The 22,110-nt window shown below is 53.0% G+C and overlaps 3 protein-coding genes across 3 annotated transcripts; 2 read left to right on the top strand and 1 right to left on the bottom strand.

Moving 5' to 3' along the window:
* Positions 1-2,676: 2,676 nt before the first annotated feature.
* Positions 2,677-4,512, top strand: CkaCkLH20_10254 (F-box domain-containing protein; the record flags this gene model as incomplete). Its single annotated transcript, XM_038892968.1, has 1 exon — positions 2,677-4,512. One exon carries the CDS (start codon positions 2,677-2,679, stop codon positions 4,510-4,512), a length of 1,836 nt encoding a protein of 611 aa, XP_038741623.1.
* Positions 4,513-14,518: 10,006 nt separating this feature from the next.
* Positions 14,519-15,643, top strand: CkaCkLH20_10255 (SWIRM domain-containing protein; the record flags this gene model as incomplete). Its single annotated transcript, XM_038892969.1, has 1 exon — positions 14,519-15,643. The coding sequence occupies one exon, from the start codon at positions 14,519-14,521 to the stop codon at positions 15,641-15,643; it is 1,125 nt and encodes a 374-aa protein (XP_038741624.1).
* Positions 15,644-18,310: 2,667 nt separating this feature from the next.
* CkaCkLH20_10256 (dead box helicase) lies at positions 18,311-21,288 on the bottom strand (the record flags this gene model as incomplete). The annotated part of the gene is made up of 3 exons (XM_038892970.1): positions 18,311-20,495; positions 20,546-20,916; positions 20,983-21,288. 3 exons carry the CDS (start codon positions 21,286-21,288, stop codon positions 18,311-18,313), a joined length of 2,862 nt encoding a protein of 953 aa, XP_038741625.1.
* Between the last annotated feature and the right edge of the window lie 822 nt (positions 21,289-22,110).

Below are 22,110 nucleotides of genomic sequence, written 5' to 3' on the forward strand. Positions count from 1 at the left end.
AGCTCTTTAGTAATTAACTTATAATTATTACTTATAATACTTTTAGCTATACCTAAGTAATAATTACTCTATAACTCTTATTGAGGCCTTAACTAATTACTAAGACCTTTAAAGACCTATAATTACTCAACTAGACCTATAGAATGACTTAATACTATTTATAGTTCTCAATCCCTAACTTACTGCTAACATAAACCCACTATCAGTTAGCTGGCCGTAACACTAGGGGCCCTCTAGGGGGCCTCTAGTAGCTACTATATAGGCTTAATAGCTAAAGCTCTTTATTATTATTATAAGTAATTATAATAAGCTATCTCTTACTATTTTATAATAGCTTTAATCTATTTTAACTAATAAGAAATAACTATTAGGTAATTAATATTAACCTTATTAACTAGTTATAGTTAAGCATTTAGGGGGCCCCTAGTTTAGCGCTATATTAGTGCGGTTTTTTTACCTATAAACTTAAGTAAAGCTCCTTCTTATATTATTAATTCTATTATTACTATATAGAAGGCGCTTTGCTTAGATGAGGCCAGCTTTATAGGCATAAAGAGAGGATCCCGTTCAAGCCACTCTGTTCTCCCCGAACTTCTGCCTTTACTCGGGCTACGGCCTTGGCTTTCTCGAGAGGATCCGCATGCACGCCGTCGGAGATTCAACTATACGCGAAGCCGGTCATATCATTATACATGGTTCTCTGGGTAGCGTTATGCAGCAGAACAGCCATATTTCGGTTTCAGCGGCTCGCACCAACGCAACATGAGAGGCAATAACAGTCAATCAGAGGTTGATGTCGACAACTGCAGCTTATCGAGTGTACTTGGCTTCCTCTAAAGGATGATTGCACGCTTTGAGACCCGTTCTTCCGGGTGATGTTGAGATTTCTTGGTAAGTGGCAGGCAGAAAGGATATATTCGACAGACTAAGTCACATATGATGCCTAGCCACTGACATGAACCAACACAGGTAACCCAACTTGTTGTGGTCCTCCTCCCTCGCAGGTGGTTATTTCAACTACAGGAGGATGAGATGACGGCCCATTGCGACTTCTCGCCCCTCACGGTCTTTCCTCGCGACGCTAGGCTAGGCCAGGCCTGTAACATCATTGCTAGACTATACGTTTTAACTAGGTGTCAATCTTTTCCGGTACTTTGCCAAAACAAATATATCTGCAAAAGGTCATAGGGCTCAAGAGCATGAGCTTTCTGGAAATACGATCAAGCAGGAGATGCTGTCTCCGACCACCCTATCGTTACCACCGGAGCCTAGGCGAGGCTTTAGAGTAAACCCACAAATCTCCAAGAGCTCATGCCTGCAAATACGAGTCCCTTATCCTCAAATTTGCTCCCCGACTGTATAATTGCCGTACACATCAGCTGGAAGAAGCCAGGTCTGGTATCTGTCTTTGGCGCACTGGCCGGTCATCGTCTTCTCGGGCTGGTGGGGATTCCTACTCGAGTACTAGTTCGGCAATGCAGCCGGCTTTCGATTTGCCTCGCAGCGGTCTCGCGGCAGAGTTTGTAATTGCCGTAAGCAAAATGTCACCCCTTGCCCCAGAGTACATATTTGAGATATACATATATGTATATAGATCACTCGAATACATCTTGTAAGAATGGAATGAAAGTCTTAGGCTAGAGAATGTCCTGATATGTCCTGGTCACCTCGTATTTTCCTGAGCAGGAGACCAGGCTTCTGATGCAGCGGGCATCTCACTACGACGACAAACCACACATCTTCATAATTCGTTACCTTGTATTCATCGTCGAGTGGGCGATTAGCTTGATGGAGCGGTCATATCATCTATCCAACGGCAGCATCACCTTCAGCAGCATGCTTGTTAGGCGTCAAAATTAAGCATAACCAGCAAAGAAAGCTTGAAACAGTACAGGGGCTATTTTTACAAAAACCAACTCGGGAGAATGTTTCCTGTGGCCTGGAGGCTTATGAGCCTAGAGATGGACAGATTGTAGTAACCCACAAGCAGGAAAGATGCTCGTAATGTCATCGCTCAATAGCTTAACTATGCGGAGTAGCAGTCTAGTACGCAGCTGCCCGAGCCTTGATTGGCAAAGCCGTCGTCTCCTGCTTGACGAGGCCACATCGATGTTAGAGCCGGAGTCTGGAAAGTCGATCAAAGCAAAGGTGATCCAAGTAGCACTATACACTTCAACGAGGGGGTAATAACAATAAGAGTCGCACATCACTTGTCCACGATCAAACAAGTCCATGGTCCAGAGTGGAAGTCCTAAACAGTTGTTGCTAAAGAAGCGTATCTATTATGAGGCGTGCTAGATAGAACGGCATAAGTAGGTATCTTAGGGCACCTTGAAAAATAATTAAAATCTTCAAGACAGTCGAAATTGGCGTCGCTAGGTACGTTCCCTTCTCGCTTCCCCCCCGACCTAAGGTACCTAGGTACCTAGGTACCTCGGGCACCTTACGAAGGTCCAGGTACCTTAGGTAAGGTAGGCACTGTACTAGCCCCTTATCTTATCTCTTACTCAAGTCCTGACTCCGACGCCAGGATTGGCCTCGAATTTGACAACTTCCATCAGTAAGTCCGACTTCGCCGCCGCAAGGTAAGGCGTGCCCTGTTGTGCGCCTCTTGGAATAGCGCCGCCCTCCCACATCAAAGCAACGAAGTCATCACGGGCGACTGAAGCATACGGAATGCAGCGCAAAAGACAGCCATCGCCAGCAGGCGCAGGCACTCCGCCCATATCGAAGCGCCCACGTCACACCGAAGCGCGGCCTTGCAGTCGCCCAACCCACAGCCCCGATTCCGAAATCGCCTTTGCGGCCGACGACTTTCTCTCCTCGCTCTCTGACGAGCTTCTTATCCGTATATTATCCTTCCTGCCGACCTCGATTCTCCTGGGCATTGCTCCCGTGTCGCGACGTTTCTACCGTCTGTCCTCCGACTCGCAACTATGGCGGTTATTATACTATCACCGTTTCGTTCTTCCGCGGGCTCTACGAATACCTGGTTTCCGGGATGGTTCTGCCAAAGAAGGCACAAGAGTCCACTTCTCATCTAGGCGAACGGTTTGGGCGGACGGCGGATGGGGTCGACGAGACGGTTCAGGGCAGTCGCTCGACTGGAAACGTCAGTATAAGCTACGGCACAACTGGGCCCGGGGAAAAGCCACGGTCGAGGAGCTCAAGGTTGGAGACACTGGTTTTAACGATTTGTCAAGGACAAGAAAGACTCTGGCCAAAGTCATCGAAGGCATTGCAGTCACTGCAGACGGGACATCAGGACTGCGAGCCTGGAATCTGAAGACCAGGGAACCGATAGCCCAGATTGGGCTCAAAGACGGCACCGACGATTCAATACCGACATGTATAGCGATAGACGACCAAGCGTTCGGTGCGAAAAACTTAGACGTCTCTGTTGGGTTTCTGGACGGCAGCTTCGGCGTGTGGAGGCTTCATCTCGACAACGGCAGGTTTCTGAGGAGATACAAACACGAAACATCCAGCAACGGCTCGCTGATCGAGATCGCCTATCGCCATCCCTTCATCCTCACGGCCACAGAATCGGTCCTGATTTCCTTGTACAACTTCGAGCAGACCATGCCCTCCAAATCGGGAACGAGTGCCCAGCAAAACAAACAGGCAATCGTGCAGGATGAAAGCGAGACAGTGTCGGGGTCAGAGAGCGCCACCCTCCGAGAATCAGAAAGCGAGATGCAGCCAGGCCTTCTCAAGCAAGCCCGACCGTCGAGAGTAGACAATTCCCACAGCGGTGTGCGAGACACGGTTTCTCTTCGAGCCCCGATCTTGCTTACATCTCTCAAGTCACACTCCTCTCGGGCTCCGTTGGCATTGTCCATTCGGCAAATGGCGTCGTACGTGATTGCTTCAATAGCCTACACGTTTCCTACTCGTGAAGGGTGGTCCATCGGTATCCAAGACCTTCAAGTACGACGTCGAGGCGATGGTGGATTGTCCACCGCCGAGATTGAATCAACTCGGCTTGCTTTCACCAGCTCAGTAAAGGCCCCATCTTCACTTCCACCAAGCTCCCGAGAGAACTTCGAAAACGGAAGGCCTTCACCACCGCTCGCGTCTGACGGACCGACAACTCTATGTTACAACCATCCCTATCTATTGGCAGCAATGGCGGACAACACCCTGATTCTACATGTGTGCACGTCCAACGCTACTCAACTCTCGGTCTCTTCGGGCATCCGTCTCTGGGGCCACACATCAGGCATCAGCGATGCGGAGATAACGGCGCGGGGGAAGGCTGTCAGTGTCAGCTCACGAGGAGAGGAGATTCGAGTGTGGGAGCTCGAGGGACGCGTCAGTGGCAAGAGTATTGAAATTCGACAAAATTCCATCACAGACGTCGCCTCCCAAGAGGGTGTCAGATTCGTGTCTGAGCCAGCGCCGGGATGGGATGATCGACGGAACTGGGTGGGTTTCGACGACGAGATGGTCATCGTATTGAAAGAATCCAAGGATGGCAAAGAAAGCCTTGTGGTGTACGACTTTTCCTGAGGCTGGCGGCGAGTCATCACGGCAGCCTAGGTAGGCTTACACGAGCGACTTTGCCATGCAACTAGGCAACCAACACGCCTCTAGGCTTCCTAATACTGAGGCACCCGGTCTGGTCTGCCCGTAGAATGGCTGAAAGGCAACTATTCGCAACTTGGAGGCGGGGAAAGCCGTGTCAATAGTCGTGTCGCGTCCCCCCTCCCCAGGGGGGGTCGTGGGATCTTGTGCGGCTCAGGCGTCCGCTTCCAGAGATCTGGCGGCTTTCTGCGAGCTGGCACAAACCTCCATGTGCCGCAACAATTTGGGTATCTGTCTTGAGAGTATGCCTGCCACCGGCGTAGACGTCGATGACAGAAATGCCACAGAAGGTAACAATACTCTCAGCCTGACAAAAGCCATCTCGGTGACCTGGGTAAGCATGTGGTCAGTAGAGTCAGTGTCGACAGCTGTCTTGCGGGCTGCCGTCATCCAAGCTACACAGGCATACGCCACCCAGTTTCTGGCCACATTTCGCAATACATTGGCCGGACTCTAGCGGCGGTCGAGACTGAAGGCTCGTCGCTGAGAATATCAGCGATTTACTGGAGAACGCAATCCAGCCCTCATGCGTCAGTGGATCGTGGCCGTCATGGCCCCGCTCCTGTCATGATGAGGGTTCTCCGTGTTCTGTGACATGCTGTTGCCTCTGGCAGATTATGTCAACTTCAGGAAGACTTAGCCCTCGTGTCGCGTGGATAAGCTGGGTACCTGGGTGGGGAGCTTTCTAATCGTTATCCACGTACCATCATCTGAGCTCCTCCGGTGTTACGACCACAAGTATCAAATGTGAACTTGCGTAAACATGGTACTGCACTCAGCAATGAGACGGGACGCAAGCATTTAGGCTGGGGTGCCAAATAAAAGGCATGGTCTATATACGTCGAAGAAGCCCAGAACCCTGCTCCCACGCAGAGCTTGAACGGTTGACGGGTAGCGAAATTGCACTGTGCAAGCCTATTCATGCGTTCATTGCCGTCGATACAGAGTGCTAGCAACATGACCGCATGTAGGTATGTTAGGATCACAATCCGTTGTGTGATCAATCCAATGTCGTTCATGATCAGGGCAACGAACGAATCATCGATTCACAGCAAAGCGGTGGCGCGAGCCTGTCAACACCGATTGAAGAACCACAAACACACGAGCCATATTTGTTGACCCGTCGTAAGGCGGATGTTGTCTGTCACATCAATGGCTATCGCCGAATTGAGAACAGAGCCCTGACCAAGAAAAACAGTTGGGGGCAGAGTGCAGGAATGCCACTGGGAGAGGACGGACAGAAGAGTATCTTAAGGTAGATTGAACTGATGCGATTGATAAGATTAGATTCGTCACTCGATGGCCAAGACTACAGGCGCCCGATCATAGTGCCTAACCCACGACTCGGGCAACTCGATAAGACATTGCGCCGCTCTCCAGGCACTGATTAACAAGATCTAAACACTCGACGAAAATGCTTTCTAAAGGTGCTCCTTGACCAACTATCTGATGAGTGACTCAATCGCGACACGATGGCCTGGTTTGGTTTAGGCCCAAATACTCTGCGTTACAGACTCACTCTGCTGAGAAATCTAGGCCTGTTTTGCAGGCGATGAAAGGCATACACCTCTGCCTAGTTGCCGCTGATTGCCCCATTCCTACTTGCCGGATAAGGCAGGCCGTTTCTGTGTCTATGTAAAGCGAAACGCGTCCTCGAATGGTGAGGTGCTTAATATTCCCCTCACTTGGGGGTGCAATCGGGGGTGACAAAGAATGAGGATGGCGCGCGTTATCGCTGCGTCTTCTTGGTGGGCAATTGGTAGACGAGAATCAACGCGCGTGGGGGTCAGAGGGGGGGGGGGGGGTCAGGTAGGATGGGATGGAATGGGAAGATAGCGATCTGTCAGGCGGGCCCAATCCGAGACAGAATTGTTGCGTATCGCGCGTCTCACCAGGAGAGCAGGGAGGATGAGAAGACAAGTCGAGAATATGGGACCTCGATGCCGTTGAAATTGACCGCGACCGCACATCAGATCTTACCCCTCCTTGAGACCCCGTCGTTTCGGTAGAATTGAAAAATACATAGCAATGGCATTATCCCATCGCCGCTAGTCGAGCCCGCCAGATATTGCGGCATGTTATCTGGAGACACGGTTAAAAAGGGACGGTGTCGCCGCAGTGAAGTGCAGGTAAGGTAGTGGTCAATCGACCGACACTTTTGGCATCTGATGAGGGGCATGTGGAAAGGACGATACCAATACCCCCATCCTAGGCTACAACAGAAGTCCAGGGCACCATGATGGGGGTTCAATGGCCGCCGTCGGAAGACGACGGAGTCGCAATGACGGGATGGTGCTCGATAAAGCATCGCACGGTGGTCTCACTCGAAGTCGCTGCTCGTGATCAATTTACTCCCGCAATGGCAGAGCACTCAGAGCACTGGAGGCGGCCACATGAACGGGACGACATCGAGACACGGCGAAAACGACTCGGGCTGAGCTATTGGCAGATGAACCCCTCGGTTGTGAGCTGGTGAGCGGCAGACGAGGACAAACGGGCAATTATGGGCAATGCGCGCCGTTGCCGTTGCCGTCGCCGTCGCCCTCACGCTGCCTTAGAGTCCCGGCGGCGCGGCCCAGCCATCCACGAGACCGCCAACCGACCACCTCTTTCGCACTTTGATAGCGAGAAGACGAGAAGTAGAGGGGGGCTTGGTTGATCATGTGGCGACGCCGCTCGTCTTGGAAGGGTGTGGTCGTCGTCCATTGTCCTGGCAGTGTCTCCTTCTGACTGAGGACACTGATATGGAGAGCGACGTGTCCCGGACATGTCACTCATTGGTCGGTCAGGTTAGAATTGCGAGATAGTCGCATGTGGAGCTGTGATACCGCTCTGCTTCGTCTCCCCATCAGCGTAAATCAGTGTTGCACGACGACCGCAACTGAGTGCTCTGGCCTAGTCGCCGCTATCGATAACACACAGCTTGCTGCAGCGCCCAGACCGATGAGACAGTCCAGCCGAAGCCATGAGTGGAGGATGGCGACAAGACGCTCGCTGGCAACATTGCGTCGGCCGTCGCGGTGTTGCTGTTTCTAAGGCGGCATGTAAAACCTGGGAGGTTTCAATGTCCCTGCTACCCGCGAGAACCGCGCACGGTATTCAGTAGACCTAACGCATCTTGCCTTAGTGCAGGTTGTAGGCGGATTTCGTCTTCGACAATGGCACAACAGCTGCCCGAGGACTCGGTACGGCGTCTACAACTGGGCTTTTGTGAAAGGGCGGTTGGAACGGGCTGGCTCGATTATTCGTGCCGAGGAGGAAGCTTGGGACACATAATAGATTCCTATCAGGTTCCCAGCCTGCATGCGCCGTTTCCGTGAGCAAGCTGGGACGCTTCGGCGAGAGGCCTGATGTGACGGCCGCGAAAGAGAAGAAACCTTCGCTCCGAGTGCCGAGTGTCGAGTCTTGCGTGTTTTTGTCTCCGACTCCGCCGCCACTCAGTAGTTGCACCGACGGAAAAAGCAGAGACATGTTCCCCCCTTCCTTCACAGCGTGGGATGCTGCTGGTGAGTCCATCGTTTGGTCTCACCCATCCGGAAAGTTCGGGGGTGGAGGATTCGTCTCTCGCACTCCGTCGACGACGAAGAAGTGTGGAACGAGTCTGCGGGGTTCATCTCAGTGACGACACCGGTACACTCCGTCGTACAAGGCTGTTCGGGATAGGAACCTAAAGTCCGTCAAGTCCGAAGGCGAATGTGGCCGGAGTTCGTCTTCGTGTTGTCAGCAGCTGTAGACTGGTGTAGTAGAAATTAGAATTCGCAACAAATGATTCCGTTGGCGTGTCCGCTTCAACGCTCAGTAGAAACGGAGCCTTGGGCTTTGGGGGCCAGACAACGGTTGGTTGGCAGGGTCAGGACCCCTCTTTAGCAAGCATGCCGAATCTATCTAGCTGCAGGCGCCGTGTCGGAATGAAAGTCGGATTTTCCCAGGGATTGCCTGCTGCAATGAATGGTGGATGAGTCAAAGGAGCCATGACAGTTGTGGCGGTGCAGCGCAACATGCTGCCATGCCCTGTTGTGTACCTAGTAGCTGAAGGCAACGGATACCGATGGAAGCGCGGCGATTTTGCTCGTGAGGGGCGGGATCAATTGATGTCGTTCGGTCCATTGATGTCTTTGGTGGGATCCAATGGATGAAGGTAAGAGAGGTAGTGGTAATGGAGGAGTCGCAGGCAGAGGGAGATGGTATACCGGGGTAGGCCAGCTACGAGACCAGGGGCAGCGCAAGCGCAGGGCCGAGAGATCTAGGCTTGACTTGCATATGTCCGCTTGTGCGTATGGATATGTGTATGTAGGGCGGTTGTTCATGGTTTGCATCGCTACAAGTACCTCGGCTTCCTTAGAGCCATAGTATGTTTCGTGCGTATTGTGTGATGTGTTGTTCAAGCGGTAAGAGAAGAATTGGAGTTGTGGTCAGGTTGTTGCCCACCTCAGCTGAGGGTAACGGGAGTCGTGGGACTGCAAAGAAGGCCTTGGTACCGGTTCCGCAAAGGCCTGCGCCTGGGACAGTGCTTGGAAGTTGGCTCAGTCCGGTGTCATCGTCGGCTGGCGCGTACTGTCCTGGCGGGAATGGCTGTGAGTTGAGGGAAAAGAAGACGGGAGTTGGTGGAGAGAAGAGGTAGGCCGGGTACTTCAAAGCGAGATGCTGTACATGGTAGAGGTCGGGTACCTAAGAACAAGGTACCTAGGTGTAGAGGCGGGCAACTTCTTCGACATCCACATTGGCCGTGACGTCTTATCGATAAGTGGCGATCAAGCTGAGGTACCTAGGTAGGCACTACCTTCGATAAGGTACCTCACTGTAAGGTGGCTAGACCAGAAAGGGCTAAGGGAGTAAGTGTTTCGAAATCATAGGTACCTCACGGTTCCTACCTTACTAGGAGAGGGCCACTGTTCTGGCTCTTTCTTGCAGTTGCACTTCCACTTCCCATTTCTAATAATCTTCGCTTCGCTTTCCTTGTGACTCACACTCTCGCCGTCCAGTCACTTCGCGTCTTCATGCTCCATCTTGAATCACCTACCATAGTAGACCGCCCATTACCAAGAAACGAATGGTTGCAAAATGAGTCGTTCCCGCAACTCGGCGCACATGGAAGAGTCACTCAGCCCATCCCCTTCGCCATCGCCACGATACTCCGCCGACACGACACAGTGCATGTCTGAAGGCATAGCAGCGTGCTGGAAACGTCACGTCACGGTCACGGTCACGGTCACGGTCACGGTCACGGTCACGGTATCCCGTTTTCTTGGGAAAGAGTTTTCATAATGCCATTTTCAGTCATGGCCGCCGCATTGGGTCGGAGTGAAGCCAATTGATCCAAGCTGGAACTCAATCGACGGGAGGCAGCCCGCGGCAGTGCAGTCAATGTTCGCCCTCAATGCAATGCCTGATGCTGATGCTGGTCCTGGTCCTGGTCCTGGTCCTGGTCTCGTTCCCGTCGCAAATCGCCTGGCTCTTTCCCTCACCGCATGTACAAAAACAATTGCCTACGTACGGGGTGCCACTTTGGATGTGCAAGATTGACAGCTTCTTCGACCGACTCCTGGAGTAGGTACGCCATGGAAGGCATTGCGCATCTCACCGGCGAATAAGCACGCCATTGGCCAATTGGTCATCACCAAGCCCACTGCACCGCGTCGTCGTTGACATTGATGTCCACATCACCTCGTCCTCTGACTTTGCTTCTCTCTGTTGCCACGCTTTCCGCAACAATTGGTAGCCTATTCGCAAAAAAGGAGAAACTGGTACAACAAAAAAAAGGGCCAATCCACTCTGGAATTACACGTGTCTCTGCCGAATCTCTCGCGGCTTTCCTTCCAATTGGCACCTGTTTTTGTCAAAAGCTGACGACTGGCTACTGGCACTGCGCTTGCTCCCCGCCCATCGTCATGTCCAGCATGGAAACAGATGCAAGGCACACTGATCCGAGCAGATTGGTTTCATGACAGGCGTACCATGCGCTCGCTTTGTGTGTTTGTTTGGGCCTTCCTGCCGCACGGCTGGCCCCATGGCATGCGTTGGGCCACGATGAGTTGCATAACGGACAGGGCGAGGGCGGGCCAAACATGCGAAGAGTCCCATGGATGTTCGACCCCATGTTGTTGTTGTTGTTGATGTTGCTGGTCGACGTCACCTCTTGCTTCAAACATTGCTGTTCAACAGCAATCTCCAGTGCTTGGTTCACAGTCGAAATCTGTTGGCCTCGCTCGGTTCGAATAATCATTCTGTCATTGCTCGCTTTGTGATGGAACCATGACTTTTGGACCGGTCCTAGCAACAACAGTTCGGACCGGTATCAGAAGAGGTAGAAACTCAACTCAATCCGACTTGAGCCTTGTTGTTGAGGGTCCAGCAAAGCCCTCCCCGTTTGAGACGCTAGAAGCTCGTCGGCCGTCTTCCCTTGGCATCTTTTCGTGCCATCCCATGTTTTTGCTCTCAATGGGGCTAAAGGCAGCTAGCTGGCCCCCCTCTGAACTGTCGTCAATCGCAACGCCATCTCAACTCTCAGCCGCTGCACTTACAGCCCCATCTGTTTTGCCCTGCCCCGGCTTTTCTTCACGCTCACCAGCAACAGACAAGAGGAAGAGATAGGCGGATAGGGCCACAGAGACTAAGTGGCTAAGGTATCTATCTACCCAAGCAATACCGCCTCAAGCGCACAGCCATGGATGCGCCGTTTTGGAACCAACAGCGCAGCGTGCCGGGTTAAGCAGCCTAAGCAGCCTCGTGGGCTTCCCTGGCGGCAAGCTCTCCAAGTCTTGCTAGTTGATGGAAAGTGGTTGATTCTGCATAACGAAAAACACAGAGATCGTTGGGCCCGGCAACTTGGACAGTGGGCTTGGTGCTCCGGCTTCACAAACGTTTGAACAACCCCTCCCCCCGGCCTTGGGTATCGATCAGGTAGCAAGCGGGCGGTCCCCAGGCGCATCAGTACTGCGCAGGTTCAAAGGGGCTAGTTATTATTGGACCGCAGATGCTGTTGAACAAGACTGTGCTCATTGCGAATCCAATTGGCCTCTGGGGGCTGATATCATTGGGCATGGAGCGGCAACCGAGTGACTCTCTGTTCGAGACGCAGAATCAGAGACAAGCTGTCACCCGCCCACCCCTCTTGACACACCCCTCCGCCTACATAGTACCAAGGTACGCAGTAGGTGCCGTCAGATGGACCAGGCTTGGGTGCTTGGCTCCGGAGATGGTTGGCTGCTCTACAGATAACCTCAAGGGCAAGGTACTTCTTGCGTGAGAAGACAAGACTGGAGTCTGGAGTCTGTAGTTGGCCGTTTGTTCGGAGGGGTTGGCGGTCAGTTGAGCGCAGTGACGGGGTCATTGAGATGATGTGAGAACCGGTGGCTCTAGTGGGATCCGCTAGGTCAATTGTTCAATTGACCCTGGATAGAGTCAATTGAGAGTCAATGCCAAAATGACGAGGCCAATGGCACCTTTTTGCCGCTGGCTGGCAGGCCGGCCGTCGACACCGCCGCCGCAGCAGCGTTTGTTGTTCTGCCTTACCTTTCCTTTACTTGTGAACAGGCAGGCAGTCAGTCGCAGTCCAATGCATAAGTATCCGTAAGAGCCAATGGAATTCTGGTGTTCCATGCAAATGCAATTTAGCAGCGGCCAGAGCCGGGAGATGGCGGCAAGATTCTGCTGCCCGCGTCTTTGACCATTGACGTGGATTGGCGGCGGGGGAGGGGCAGGCTTTGTTTGCAGGAGAACCTATGGATACCTGGTACACTGAAGGACGATGAGCGACGCTGACTGCCCTGGACTGGTCGACCCGCAGTTGGGAGTACCAAAGATACCTAAGGCAGTAAGAGTAAGGTCCATGTCTCTTCGAATACATTTGTATCTTTTTAGCCTCCACTGTCACAGGTACCTAGCTCCAAAGCACTTGGTAAGGTATACTTTCAAGGTGAGGTATGCCCAAAAATACTGTGTCACCCTCGGAGCCAGTTCGCAGAGGCCTGGACTCATGGCGACGGGAGTGACTCTTTTGTGGTGGAATCGGTATACGTAGTAGATTTACCGACTATGCAATAGGTACCTAGGTATGTAGGTAGCGACTGGCCGGCTATCCACACGCCCCGCCCGGGCGCCTGATTGCGGTCGCATGGTTCAGTGTTTTCTGCTCTCGATGAGCGGGAAAGCAGGCGCAGCTGCGTGCAAGCGCAGGATCCGAGAAAGAAAGAAGCTGGAGACATGGCGCTACAGCATGAACTTGGTAAATCCTCCTGGGGCCGTCCTGGCTGTCTTATTTTTGAGTACCTGAACTCAATGCCATTCTGCAAAAGAACCGACCAAACCAGGCATCCGTCGTCAATTAATTGCAAAACGATACACAGCTCTTGATACCGTTCACTGCACCTGCTGTTGCTGTTGAGAGAAAAGAGGGCGGGGGTGCAATTGAGGTGACCTTACCCTGATGTAGGGGTGACATTATAAACGAGGGGGCTAGAGCGGGTCATGGTACAAGGTTGGAGTGAGTGTGAGGTGGACATGTGGACAGCTGGGCGGCGGGCGTGGCTCAGTCCAGTGACTCTTTTCAGCCAAAACCAGATGCAAGCTAAATGGGATGCAGAGTACGTACCAGCGGTATCCACCGCGAATTAGGCAGGCTCCACGTCCACGCCCTCCCAAGGAAGTGGAAGTGCAGGTGCAATGGAAGTGGTGGTCCTTGGTCCTTCCTCCCCCGGACTTTCTGGTCTGTCACTGTCCTTCTGTATCGCACTTGTTTCCTCCGTCCGTCTGCCTGGGCGTGGGCGAGGGCGTTGGCGTTGGCGTTGGCGTTGACGTTGGCGGTGTACCTCTGATGTGTAATAACAAGTTATATAATCCAAGTACCTTTTCCTGCCTAGTATTCGTAAGCCCAACCTAAGTACCTTCCATTAGGTACCTTACTACATTACCTTGACTGCCAACACTGAAAGAACTAGGCCCTTCTCATTCTCTACCCAACTCTTCCTTTCCTCTCTCTTCCTCCCGTCCTCATCATCCGCTTTGCGCCAGGCCAGGCTTCGTCTCACTTCCATTCCTTCTTATTCTCCTTGTCGCTGCTGTTCTCAACTACGACCTCCCTCCTCTTTTCCCCTCTCTTCTAGGTCTGCTAATTCGCGGTTTCGGTCATTGCATAGACATTTTTCAACCAACCCGCGTCCTGAGTATCCGCTCGGTATCCATCGCCACTATCGATACCATTCACAGTGTTTCTACCTACCCGACCTCGCCTGGGGCTCCGGGCTCTCGTACGAATACATACATAGCCCGCTGCTACCGCCACCCTTCCGCATCAAGAACCACCTCAGCAATTGCCCCTGTTGACGCTCAACTTCTCCGTTGATGAATTGGTTCGAGTCAATCGAGCCTATTCGTCGCAATCCAACGCACAAGTAACCGCATATTGCATCTCTTGTTTCCATTGACGAGTCACCACGTCAGCGACCGGCCGCAGTAAAGCGACAACCATAACAAGCTTCCGCAGTGGACGTCATTATCCGTAGGCACCCACGCCTACATCAATAACAACAACACCAACACCACCACCCCATTCACGCCTCCGCTTGCACCCCAAGTCAATCACACCACTGGCAAAGACGACACACCAGAGACACAACGACTCTACGCCCTCCGATTCATCGCAATTCATCCTCCAATTGCCGGCTTCTACTACTCGGCTCCCTCGCCGTCCATCCTCTTCCATCTACCGCCGAAACTCAATCTCACCTCCGATACCCGTCTGCCTCGCCACCCTCCGACACCGTATAAAATGGCTGACAAACCCACCAATTCACGCCCTTCCACCTTCATCGACTCGGCGCGCATTTCTCAAAATACCCCATTCAACATGTCTGCGACGAAGTCACCCTCGTCCGCTTCCATCCCACAGACAATGGACTCCAACTATTCAAAAATCCCGTCGCAAACAATCTCAATGGCTCGCGACGCTTCGAAAAAGGCATTTGATATCAGCAGCCTCATGTCACCTCCCGAACCCGTTCCTTTCGACAGCTTCAGCTCAGGCCAACACAATGCGTCGTCCGTCTCTGGTGCCCACAGGGGTCATGAGGCGACCAAGCCCAGTATGCCCATGTCACCTCCTGTCTCGCCCTATATCGCCGAGTCCGCCAACCCTCCTGTGCCCGACACTCCTGCGAGCATGAGCATGGCCAAGGACCCGATCTTGTATCCTCGCGACGACACGGCCTCGAGCCCGACCCAGCCACCGCTGTTCCCCACCACCGAGACAATTGAGCATCGGCGCATCGTCGACGAGCATATCGGTGCGCGGCCTCCAGGTCTATTTCGCGAAGGATCTCCTCCGCAAAGAGAAGATTATGAGCTAGCCCTTCAACTCCAGTCTCACGTCATGAAACTTTTCGAGGGCAACAGGAAGTCGTGGTTCGAGAAGGAACGCGATCAAGTCAGGGCTGATCGAAAGTTGAACAGCGCCCGTTGGAACAGTATCGTGCGATACCAAAACATTGCCCCCGCCAAGTCTGCGCCGACCAAGAGTTCGAAGCCCGTCTCAGCCAGGCCAAAGGCTACCTCGTCTGCCAACCCCAAGGCCGATAGAGTCGCCAAGCCTTCTCAGGCCCCTCGGCCTGTGCGCACCAGCCCTCCCACGAGGCATGTTCGTCGTGTCAGTGCCACCCCGGATCCTGCTCGTCGCGTTGTCGCACCCAACAGAGAGGATCGCGATTTTGGCGCACTACCTGAATACTGCCCGCCGGCATCTTCTCTTCCCGACAAGCCCAACTGCTTGAAGGTTGACTGGAAGGGCGCCCCCATCGATCTTAGCGACGACCCAAATATCAGCCTGCTTCATCCCGACGAGGTCAGCCTAGCAGCGAATCTCCGCCTCGACTGCGCCACCTATCTCACCAGCAAGCGTCGCATCTTCGTCCGGCGGCTGGAGTGTGCTAGGGTGGGCAAGGAGTTTCGCAAAACGGATGCTCAGCAAGCTTGCAAGATCGATGTGAACAAGGCATCGAAGCTCTGGACTGCCTTCGACAAAGTTGGCTGGCTGGATCTGAAGTGGATGAGTCGATTCATCTGAGCACCTCGCTTTCCCTCTTTTGATGGATCATCTGGTATGATCTGTACTCTCATGAGGAAAACCTGATACATCGTTTATTTCCATGATAACGCCTTTCTATGACACCACTTTGTCCAGCCATATCACGATACACGGCCAGCACAACAACTCTACCATTTCCGTTTCTCAAATTTTCGGTTTTTGCATCAGCGATCTCGGTTTTAGGAATGTCTTTCAAGTATTTGGCGACCAAGGATCTTGGGGATTCTGGTTATAGCTCCGGCATACATGCTGTGTTCATGGGTGGATTTCCTCGTCGTCTGTTTTTCATTTTGGGGAAGTTTCGCATTACATCCAGCATCCCATCACGGTCATAGCCTTCGACATGTCAGAGCATAAGGGATTACTACCACGATACCCGGAGTGCGACAGAAATCTGATTACCCCAGTCATGTCACCCCACTCCATACCATTTTTCTTTTGTTGGGTTTTGTTTTTCCTCCTCATCTTGTACGTTTGCATCTGGGTCAATTGGTCATCATACCCCCTTTGTTATGAGATTGCGATCGGGAGGCATTTGGTTTCTGGTCGGGGCAGGATTACGTGACTTGGCCGGCGTGGTCATTATACACGGTCGGCGGATACGGAGGGTAGAAGAGAGAACGGATCTCGGGACTTGGTTGCCCATCAGTCTCCCTGGGGGCACTATTACCTCAGACAGTACACATGCCGTGACAGGCATAATCAAGAAGCACAATTGTGAAATCAACAGCAACACCGAGGTGAAGGTGTATAAGCCAATAATGGCAGTGAGTAATGGCAGTGAGTTGGCCACATGGATTGATGCAAGATGAAGCCGTTGTTGGCGTCGTCTTTGGAATGCGTACCCCCTGGTTCAGCCCTACGGTGATGCGAAATTAAGGTAACGAAAACGACCAAAGCTGCTTTGGAGGGGCGTGTCGTCGAGGGTGAACCCCTGCCACTGCCGTGATAGGCTCTTAGCGGAGCACTCGGTTGAGCTGATCGACGACGCGGGCGGGACGTTCGGATCGAGACCAGCGCAGGTGTCAAAAGGCCCTTGCTCCACTGCACCGTCGCGTCGGCGCGGGCGGGGCTATCCCGGTCCCGGGAGAACCGAAGCAGCTTGGGGCGCACCTCACGCGCGTCATTGGGGCAGTCGTGGCTTACCTTACTGCAGAGGGTTAGGTGAGTGAAAGATGACTGTAGGTCTCAACGTACTTGATTTATTCGTCAAATGATGCATATTGTCATTGCTATCCAATTACGATTATTACTTGTAACACAGTCCATCATCCTGGCTTCCATGGAGTAAGTTATACTCGGAGCTGAATGAGTGAGTGACTCTTACCCGGCCCATAGTCAAGTCACGGAGGGAGGGCATCTTCATCGAGTCAGTTGAACAATGTCCGTCCCTTTTGTAACGCTCGTTATTTACACACTGAACATCTTCTAGGCGCAGCATGTTGCTTTCTACCCATGGTCAACGTGACACTCCCTCTGAAAGCGAAACATGGTCATGTATTTGTGCTTAGGGATGATTTTTCACGATTCCCAACAGAAACAAGATGCATTGGTCGTGTTTCCAGTCTTCTTCTGCAGGTGAGGTAGCTGCAGGCACGCCCCCCTCAAGTATGCCCTACTGCCTGCCTCATTAATGTGACGGTTGGAATGGAAGAAAAAATCTCAACCGTTTGGTGAATAATGCTGACGCTTGCACTGAAGAAAAAAATCGTTGCTTCCTTTCCGCAGCGGGTGGCCCGTACCATCCCGGCGCCTCGTGCGCGTGAGTGCGTGCGTGCGTGTGTGGCAGGCGGGATGTGTGCAGACGGGTCGCAGCCCGGTAGGTAAGTTACAGCATCCCCCGGTCTGCCACCTATGGTACCGCCGCCTGCCACGGGGGTGTGCAGTTAAGCGTTGGTCAGGTTGTTGATACCTTACCCGGACACCTAAGACGAGGTCATCATGGCCTGAGGCAGGTCAGCAGCGACGCAAAAAATAAAAACAAAAAAGAGAAGAATCCAGCTGGCTGTTGCGCCGATAAGCTATCGATAAGCCAGCCGGCCGGACCAGACCTTCCTGACCACTGACCACCGCTTGGACAGGTTTCCAGAATGTTTCCCTTCAGACCAAACCGGCCCCATGCTATGACCCCGACTCCTGGGTCTTGTATTTCCGACACGATTGGCGAACGGTTCGAACGTCAGTTGAACCATTCCTCTGGACTCGGTTCGCATCAATCAAGTGCATGGGCCGTTTTGTTGCGGCCGGATCTTGCCATTCTCGTCAAGAGAGACGTGAGAACAGTCGTTCGTGGCCATTGTCACTTGGCATTGCGAAGTTCTCGTTCGATACATCCGTCCATGTTTGCTACCTCAGCCAGATAACGGGCAGCAAGGGCTGTCATCCTCCGCTAGAAGCTACCCGCGTCGTTCCGTTACCGCCTTGTCTGTTGAACGTTGCCCGTCCCCATCGCTTTCAGATGCCACTCAGATCTATCAAGTCTTCCTCCGTTGAAGAACAAGAAAGCCTCGATGATGCAGCAGACGCAAAAGACGTCCGCGCACAGCCGGAAGTCGACATGTCCGAGTTCGTGTTACGAAATGCTGTGCTGCAAGGACCTCTGAAAACAAAATCAGCAACAATCAACGGCAGAGGGGGGACACGGCCCTACCTATGACACTTCCTATCACAAGGCGCTTCGCGGGCGTCCATCCGTCGTCCACAGCGCATGCCGCAGCCCCCGTCTCCTGCGAGCATCTCCCATTCGTCCGGCTGGCTGATACGGATCTCTCTCCGATGCTCCTCGCAGAATACGGCGACATAGCTAGCTCTGGAACACTTCATCCTGTTCAGCGCCTCACTCCAGATGGGTCGGGCTGAGGAGTCGAGTAGGTTCTGCGCGTCCCCAAACATTGCGAGCAGCCGCCGCGGGCGACTGAGGGCTACAATTACACGCCTCAAGTCGCTCAAGAAACCGGCGCCAGGCTTCTTCCTATCCTCTGGGCTACGTGTGACCGAGACCAAAACAACGTCGTTCTCCTTTCCCTGGTATCCGTCCACAGTCTGGACCTCCGGCCCGAAGCCTCTTCGGCCCTCCACGCCTGTTCGTCCATGCAAAACAGTACGACTGCGGTTCTTGTGGCGCAGAAGATTCTCGATGTAGGCCTTTTGGCCGCTGTAGAAAGTCAAGATAGTGATCTCAGATGGTTCCGTTCCGTTGGTCGTCAGATGGCTGTACAGCCCCACAATCATCTCGGCCTCGAATGCGTTGAACTTGCTGGCATAGCGATTCGTTGACTCGGGACGCTCGTGGTCAAACCACAACAAACGCTGAGAACCCATCCCGGGGACAGTATCCTGGCTGCGGGTGCACTCGTGATCGACCAGAAGCGGGTACCAAGCATTGAGCAGCTCGCGAATGTCCGGTGCCATCCGTCTTTGTACCTGAAGACTTGAGTACTCTACGCCTCTCTCCACAAGACGCTGGAATAGCGAGACGTTGAGATGGAAAGGCGGCCTGCTCAGCTCTAGCACGTCGGCATGCGGCGCCAGCTGCATGTGGTCGCCAACGAGAATCATCTGCTGCAGAGATGGGAACAATGCCGCGGTGACGTTGGCCTCTCGGGTTTCGGCGGCCTCTTCAATCATCATGACCCGGGGCTCCAGAGCGGCGATGAGCCCGCGGTACTTGGTGAGGCCCGTTGTTGTGCACCCTATAATACGCGCTCCTGATTTCCGGATCGTGTCGATATCTTCTTGCCATCTGGCGAACTTCAGTTCCTTGGCGACGTCGTTGATCTTCTCGAATATTTTCCCGAGAGCTACTTTGGTGGAGGCGATGTATCGCTGCTCGAGGTGCCGGTATACAGTTCCGCGGTAGCGACTTGAGACATCCCACAGGTCCTGATGATGATCCAAGAGCCGCCGAGCGCGAATCTCCCAGTCGTCACATGGATCCGTGGTCATTTTCATGCCGTTCCAACGTGAGATCAGGATGGGCTTGCCTGACAGCTGTTCCTTCTTCGCGTTCACGGAGAAGCTGGACCCGCCGTCTTCAGAATTGCAACCTCCCTCGCTGCCAACCTCGTTTTTCAAAGGCACATGGATGCTTCGGTGTGGCTCAGCAGACAGCACCTGGTCTCCAAGCCAAGGCCCGAACGGATGCTTGGAGACTTCTCCTGCAATGTGGTCGACAGAGCCACTCCACCCATCCATGATCGAGGCATGCTGCTGACCGGTGATCAGGCCAATTTCGTGAAGATGCTCGGGCAGGATCAGCTGCTGAAGAAACGGCGGAAAGCAGCGCTGAAGGAGAAGCTTAGCCTGGGATTTAAGGGAATCAAGTCGTTTCTGGAAATGATCTCTTCTCCATCTCCCTCGCGACTGTGTCCGCAGATTGAAAAGAGTCCGCTGGGAGACCGTCGCATCCTTGGCCTGTCCACCAAGACGAACAAAGCTCACGCCGAGCTTGTGGCAACGAATTAACAGCTCGTCAACAGTATCGTTCTTTTGGGCCGTAATGATGATCGGAATATTGGCTGGCTGCATGATCAGTAGAACACTGAGCGCGGCCATGGATGTGTGAGTCTTCCCGGTTCCAGGAGGTCCTTGAACAATGGCCAGCTCTTTGGTGACCATGCGCTGCAGTGCGAGCATTTGTGACCCGTCTAGACCCGCCTTCTTTTGGGCATAGTCAGGCACATCGCCAAGAGTAGGGATGCGAAGGGGAGCAGCGCGGGACCGCGTGCTTTCGCAAAGCGCCGAGACATCCAAAGAAGACGTGGACTTTGGTAGGAATAGTGGCCTGTCAACAGAATTCGCGCCTTTGAACAGGTACTTGTCAAACGGCGACCTATCGATGATTAGTGCTCAGCCGTTGGAAACAGCGGAAATCAGACCTACTCGGACTTTGCAGCCTGCTTCAGACCTTCCATGACATGTCGAACCGCCTCGAAGTAGTTGGACCGGGCCTCGATCATGACGAACTCTTGGTCAGGTTCCATAGTGTTCGCAGTCGCTTGGGGATCGTGGATCTCTAAATCCAGCGGAGGAGGGGTCACTGGGCTGTCGATGGCCTCGTCGTAGCGGCCCGTCACAACAGCCACGATGCATTGCGTCTTGAAGTTGTCAGAGATGGGCGAGAGTGCAACGACGGTTCCCGGGACAAGACGCTGAGATGCAGGCCAGTTGACGAGCTGGCGGGTGCGTATGGCTGAGAAGGTGACTCGCACCATGACTCCGAGGCGGATGATGTTGGCTCCGCGAACGAAAACCTAGGAAGTCGCATCGTTAATCTGAGTCCACCCCTTTGTCGCTGTGTCCATTTTCGGAAAGATTACCTCAGTGTAGACGCATGTTTCGGTGCTTTCTGTCATCTCAGGGGCGGACCTGTACTCCTGCACAGCCTTACGGAGTGGTTCGACACCCTCATGCCGAAGAATGCTGTACTGGACCTCGAGATAGGCATCCTTGCTCGGGTATGCAGCATTGAGATTATTGGGCTTCGGAAGTATGCCGACCTCTCTGGTTACTTCCTCGGCTAGGGGAATCTCAGATGTACTGCGCCAACCTACCCCAGCTTCGGAGTAGATGTGGGATCGCAGTATGGTACTCGCCCGATCTGACATGAAGGACTGCAACTGCATTGTTTCAGTACTCTAACAGAGAAATATAAGGTAGGTGTAGAAAGAATGATTGATGGAAAACAACACTGCTGGGGGTGAAAGAAGTGAGGGATGAGAACACAGGTTGGCCAGAATTTCGTGTCAATGAGGTAAGGGTATGTGAACTGAAGTGAAGCCAAAAGCCCAGCGTAGAATTGCCTTATTAAACAACCCAAATGAGCGAAATGGTCTCTTTTGCCTTGCTCCAGGAAAACTCAGTGACTGCGCTTACAAGAATGACGCAGCATCAATCTTGAGATTGTTCATATGGAGGAGACAGGAAGAATGCCGACGGATCAAATGCTGCCGAGAGGGAACAGACCGGTGTATCAAGAGGGTTATTTCACCCACGGAATTCCTATGTGTTTCCGGAAGAAATAGCTGCAGCTGCGCACGTTGACTGCAACGGCGAGGAAGAGGCCTTGCTTGGAAAATTCAAGTAAGGCAGCGACTCGTGAAGATCGATGGAAGAGGGCTCATCGACGTGATATACCCTTAGAAATCATGGTTGAGCGGTGAGCTACTGTTTGTGGAAGAAACACTGCAATGCGTTTGGCATCTCGTCTTGGACTAGACAACATTACTTTTTGGAGGCCCGAAAACATCTCGGCCGGCTACTTGCATGGAAAGCGAGCCTGTTTGCTTGGAAAGAAAAACAAAAACCGACTAGTCATTGGAAACCCAGCAAACTACCCGGGCCATTGTGTATGTATGTACTGGAAGTTAGTCTCGGGAAGCAGGATATAGGAGAGAGCATATAAATTCGAAGTGGAAGGAATGACGATTGCAAGCGCCGGCCCTGTG

The sequence above is a fragment of the Colletotrichum karsti genome, assembly GCF_011947395.1.
Source record: "Colletotrichum karsti strain CkLH20 chromosome Unknown Scaffold39, whole genome shotgun sequence".
NCBI lineage: Eukaryota > Fungi > Ascomycota > Sordariomycetes > Glomerellales > Glomerellaceae > Colletotrichum > Colletotrichum karsti.